This window comes from Condylura cristata, unplaced genomic scaffold (assembly GCF_000260355.1).
Source record: "Condylura cristata isolate star-nosed mole 26May11 unplaced genomic scaffold, ConCri1.0 scaffold00001, whole genome shotgun sequence".
Taxonomy (NCBI): Eukaryota; Metazoa; Chordata; class Mammalia; order Eulipotyphla; family Talpidae; genus Condylura; species Condylura cristata.
In genome coordinates, this window is record NW_004567102.1 from 6,045,953 (window position 1) to 6,051,983 (window position 6,031).

At 36.9% G+C, this 6,031-nt stretch overlaps 1 protein-coding gene across 1 annotated transcript in view; it reads left to right on the forward strand.

Annotated features, from left to right (window-relative positions):
- Positions 1-6,031, forward strand: part of DNAH8 (dynein, axonemal, heavy chain 8) — a 296,367-nt gene that overhangs the window by 73,214 nt on the left and 217,122 nt on the right. Inside the window, exons 21-23 of the mRNA XM_004673443.2 lie at positions 55-187; positions 1,349-1,458; positions 2,487-2,593. Of these exons, the coding sequence (XP_004673500.1) occupies positions 55-187; positions 1,349-1,458; positions 2,487-2,593 (350 nt within the window). The remainder of the gene's footprint in view (positions 1-54; positions 188-1,348; positions 1,459-2,486; positions 2,594-6,031) is intronic.

Genomic DNA, 6,031 nt, shown 5'->3' on the forward strand with positions numbered 1-6,031 from the left:
TTTCAGGGTTTTTTTAAGTATCTGGGAATTAACAGTCATTTATTTATTTAATAGACCTACACAAAAGAATGGGCTGATGTTCTAAACCACAAAAGTAGACACGTGGAAGAAGCCGTCAAAGAACTTATAGTTATCTTTGAGGGTATTTATGAAGTGAAGCACAGTGGGAAAGCAAGAAAGCCACCAGGTAATTTTACTAGCCATAATGTTTGAATCACAATAGTTGCAGATAGATTTTTCAAACAGGCACCTTCCGCTTGGCAGGTGTCAAAATTCCAGATTGCCACAAGGAAAGCACTTGTTCACCAGGCACCATATCATTTGAACCAATGCTATCAATGGACACTGGGAGCCCTTTTAATCACTGAGAATGGGGGGAACCCATTTCTAGCCAGGAGCTGCCCTTGCAGGGAGGTCTTTCTATGGTGGTCAGTCTCAGGTCTACTGTTTGTTTTTTATTTTTTGAACAACATTATAAAATATTCGGGGACAGATTTGGTTGTCGGGTGGCTGCTGCTACAATACACCCGACAACACGCAACAAGCAAGAGTGTCAGTGGTGTGGAGGTGTAGAAACTGAGCCAATGATAAATATTCACAGAGTATCTTCTTTCCCTTAGAATTTACACTTAATTCAACTATTTTCTTTTTTTAATATTTATTAGTCATAATTTATTGACCTTTGAGATGATATGATTCATTTTTTAATAATGGTTGTGCTTAACTGGATTGTAGAATTTCTGCCATCTTATGAAACTTTTTTTGAAACTTTAATGTTGGGATATCCCATCATTTTTTTTTTTTAAGATTTATTTACTTATGCATACAAGAATTGGGCTATAGGACAGAGGTGCTGGGGGTGAGAGGAATCAGCAGAGACAGGGAGCAGAACAGGCAGGTCTACTGAAATACACTGTGGAAGGAGGCAGTGGACAGGTCAGAAGAGGTCTGCTGGGCCATGTGGGTCAGCTCTCTGGCCTGGGATTGAACTCATGCTGCTGTGACTGGATAGCTTCACAGTGCTGTGCTTTAATCTATTGTTTCACCAGAGAAGGCCCTCTGTCAGTTTCTTAAGAAGTGTCAAAACCAGAAAAGTATCAACTAGTTAATTTAGAAAGCTCCGATATTTTAGCAAGATAACATATAAAATCTTAAAATATTTCTTAACTCTAGATACTGGAGTATATTTATGGGCTATATGGTAGAATGATGAGTTTTTTGAGATGAGTGTTTTTAATTTAATTCAACAAATTAAAAAGTTTAGAAGTAAGAGCTTTGAAAGAAGCTTTTTGTAAGGATTGCCCATATAGAATAAGCCATGTGTTTTTGTTTTGTCTTTTATCTGTAGAGAGGAAACATGTTGTTTTTGGAAGTGAAGCAGAAGAGGGTGAAAGCACTGAATTTGATGCTCATATAGTGACTGACGATATTAATGAGAAAGAAGATGAATTTAAAAAGGTATTTATTGTGAAACAATGGCATGCAACCTCACAGAATTTTGACTATAGACAGCCCCAAATGACAACCTGTGTGGTTCACAAACAATCTGGACTTATAGCAAAATCCAGAATATGGAATTGTCAGTTTTACATTATATAATCTGCCAAGAAATTTGAGACTTAGTTGGGACTCAGATTGTTAGATTGTTAGGGAGAGCTTATAGACCTGCATTAGTGCAGTCACTTCCAGATTAGCCTATGCTTCTCTGATCCATCTTCCTCATTGCTGTCAGAGTGGCCTCTAACAAAGAGGGCTGAGTACTAGCCTGATGGTTCACAAAACCTGATCACACCCGGTAACCCTCCCATCTGGCCCAATTCAGCCTGACTGCCCATTCAATGTCAGATGGGGAGTTACAGGATGGGAAGGAACAGTCTGGCCAGAGCCTGGCCCTGGTTGTGTGAGTTCTGTGCAGACAGGCAGCTGGTTCCACATCCTTGCTTAGACTCCTACTGTCCTGTGCTCTCTCACCAATAAACGTGACTATTTTTCCTCTGGAAGGAAAGGGCTTGTGTGGAGGATGTGAAGATTTCATCCCATATATTTTGTATTTTAAAATATATATTGTAAAATATGTTTACTTACCAAGCCGAGCTTCTTGAAGATGGAGACTCAGTATCTCTTGTGTTCATATCCTTAAGCACTGAGAAATGTACCACACTTAATAAGCACTTCAGTTTTGTTATGTGAAGTATTGAATACTGAGCAGAAAGAATTGTTTTGAATAGCCTGTTTGAATTTTGCCTTTTAAATCCATCATGGTTCGCTAGGGTGCTTATGCAGGAACTCTTTTCAAATGTTACTATTTGTTAAAAAAAAAAGAAGAAGAAGAAAACAACTACTTTGAGTTGAATGTATTTCTGAAATACAGTTGAGTGATATAGTTTGTTAGCTTTCATCTTTCACCAGGTCACCTCTGATGTATTTTATTATTGGGTGGGTTAGAGGTTATTTTGCAGGAAATTTATTGTGATTTCTCATTATAGGAATGTAAAGAGGTCTATGCTTTTTTTTCTCATCAATTACTGGACAGTCTTCAAAAAGCCACACGGTTGTCTTTGGACACAATGAAAAAAAGAATATTTGTTGCGAGGCAAGTAGCACTAAATATATTTGATAAGATTACTTATAACAACAGTGCTAATGGCACCTCTGTCTTTTACTAATTATATTTACTTTAATAATTGTAAAATTATAAAATTTAGGACAGCATTCATGAAAAGACCATATGTAAAGGTATATATACTGCAAGACTAGGATCAGATGAAAATATGTTCCTGGCACAAAAGTTAAGATAAAGAACACTACCAATCTTCTTGCTGGTCCTCTTTCTGCTCACCAAAAATTTGCCACTATCCTGAACTTGGTGTCTATTATTGTCTTAGTTTTTCTTCCAGTTTACCACATCTTTACATCCCTAACCAATGTATATTAAATTTTGTCTGTATTTGAGCTGTATTCAGCATTACGTTTTTGAGATTTGTCTGTTGATAATGTTTATTCTCCTTACTATATATTTGGACAATGCATTATCTGTTTATCTGGTCTGTTGGTGATGGCCATTGGGTTGTTTCCTGTTTAGGTTATTGTGAATAAAGACCCTGAGAACATTCTTGTACCTGCACCTGCTAGGGATGCAATGCTGGGCCCTAGGGCGTATGCCTCACTTCCTTGGCTGTGCCAACATGAAAGAGTTCATGGTTCCACATCCTTGCACACAGATGGTATCATTCAATTAAAAACTTCCTGCCAGCAGACAGAGTGTAAAATTGCATGTCATTGGGATTTCAACAATCATTTTCCTGGTTCTGATTTTGTTGAACATATTTTCCCATTTAGAAGTCAGTTGAGCCATTTGTATTTTGTGTTCTTTCTTTTTTCTCTTTGTTCCATCTCCTCCCCATTCCTTCCCTTCCTTCCCCTGCTCTACCCTCCCCTGTCCTCTCTTCTCTTCCCCTCCCCTCCTCCTCCCCGCCCATGTTCCTTTCCCCTCCACTCCCCTTTTCTCCTCTTTCCTCTCCTCACATCTCTTTTCTTTCCACTCATCTGTATTCTCAGCATATTATTTTGTTGATGATAATATGGCAGACTGCTTCCCTCATCTGTTCTTTATCTTTTCCTTCTCTTTATAGCATGCTTTGTTGAGTTAAAAAATTTCAGATTTATCTATCTTTTCATAGTGATTTGTGATTTTTATATCTTTTAAAAGAAATATTTACCTATTCAATTAGGCCTTCTTTTCATCTTTTATAGGGATTTAATCCACACAGTAACCTTCACACTAAACAAATAGATAGTGTTTAGTATGAAGTAGGAGCACAATATATTTTACTATTTGGTTAATTTATTACGCAATTAAAAGTTGCTGCAAATTAATTTTTCTTTTGAGAATGTTATTTAAGTTCCATTGATTTTATAGGTAAATTTGGGAAGAATTAGCATCCTTACAACAGCCAGAATTGTGGATCATCTATCCATTCGTTTAAGTATTCTTCAATATTTTCCCATGAAGTTTAATAATTTTCTGTAATGACTGCATATTTCTGTTAGATTTAGTCCAGAGCTAGTTACCAGAGCTAGTTATTTCTGGATTTTAGTTTAATTGTCCTAAAAGAACCAACGAATGTGATCACAAAATTGTCAAATTTTCCTTGTTCTTGTTTTTTGTATCTTACAACTGTGTTGTTAGATGTATATAAGGTCATAGTAATTAAGTCCCCTTAAAACATAGTTCTGGGCCCTCCCTGGTAATGCAACGGATTGAAGCACAGCACTTTGAAGCTGTCCATAGCCACTGCAGCATGAGCTCGATCCCCTGCCACGGAGGTGACCCACATGGGCTAGCAGACCTGTCCTGTTCCACCTGCTACTTTCCTCAGCAGTGTATTTCAGTCAGTTTGCTTATTCTGCTCCCCACTCTGTCTCTAGTGAATTCTCTCAACCCGCCATATCTCTGGCCTGTACCCAGCTCGTGTATGATTAAATAATATATGTCTTTTTTTCTTCAAAAAAAAGAACATAGTTCTCTTTATTTTTATTTTGTGAAATTCTTTATCCATGCTAATCCTGATTCCTCAAATTCTTTTCAGACTGTTACTAATTTTACTTTCCAGCTTTTCTATGTACCTTTTTCTATCCTTTTAAGACTTTTTGCATAATTTTTGTTTATCTCTTAAAAGCTTCATATACCTGATTGATTTTTTTTATTCTACATTAAAATACAAACACTGTAATGCAGTATCCCATTTTAAGGCCTTTTTCACCCTTAGAGAATTGGCAACATAGTAGTATATGAAGATTTCTTTTCCTCCACAGCCTTGCCAATGCTTGTTCCTTCTAGTTCTTTTTTTTTTTTTTTGATATGTGACCACACAATTTATTATTCCAATTAGTATTCTCTTTTGAATTAAAGGGAACTATCTAGATGAAATGTCAGATAGACCTTTCCTAGAACTCTTCTGGCGACACACGACATGTAATTGTCCCAAAAGTCAGCACCTCTGTCTATTTCTTCTCTGTCTTCTAATCACTCTGACATGTATTTTATATTTTAGGCCTTTGTGAGATATGTTATGAGTAACTATCTCTGTTTGTAATCTAAAGATAGTCTGACCTATTGCATCTTAAAGATTTCATTTGTTCGTAGCCTTTACACATCTTATCATTTCTACCTTTTTGGTTGAATAATTTATTATCATTTTTGATAAGATTGTCTTCATTTATCTCTTTGAACATTTCCTGGATGCTTATTTTAGCTGTTGTCATACTTCCATAATTGAAATTTATCAGCAATATGTTTCTGCTTCAATTATTGATTTCTTTAGCCTTCTCCCTTATTGTTAGACTTTCTCAGGAATAGTGAGACTTGCATTCTTTGTAGGTTTTCTCTTGAAGCAAGAGGATTTTTCAATTTTGTGTCTTTTTCGCTCCTTCTTTCCCTCTCTGTCTGGAGGTTTCACTTTTGACATCAGGTGATACTAGGAACCCTTAGTACAGAGACAAGTCTTTGCATATTTGTCATCTGTTGGAAACCAGCTCCAACTTTTGAGGTGTCTGGAGGCAACACAGGCAGGACCTTAAGATGGGAAGGCATCTGCGTGCAGATATTCCAAGAGGGGGAGAGGAGTGGGAGTGAGGAAGACACAGGAGTTGGAGTTGGGTGCAAGTCTTCCTGCTCATCTTTTTGCAGGTCTTTATTTATACTGTTTAGCAAGATTTAGTTACAATAATGCATCAGGTAAGTTAATAAGAAATCGGCATAAAAGTTTTAAAGGAAGAGGAGAACAATGCATCCTCTTCTGCTACTTTATGGTACAGTATACTATACAGCTTTGTGAAAGCTTTCATGTATACAGATGTTTAACTATGACTTTAAAGGATCAGGGTCTGGGAAAGGATGAGCTGTTAGCAAAGGATTTAGGAGTCCTAGTGAAGGGATAAATTGTGTTAGCAGAGTCCTCAGTGATAGTCTAAAGAGGAGCTAATGGCTAACTTAAGGTTAGCAGAGAGTAGCTAGTGTTTGTTTTAGGAA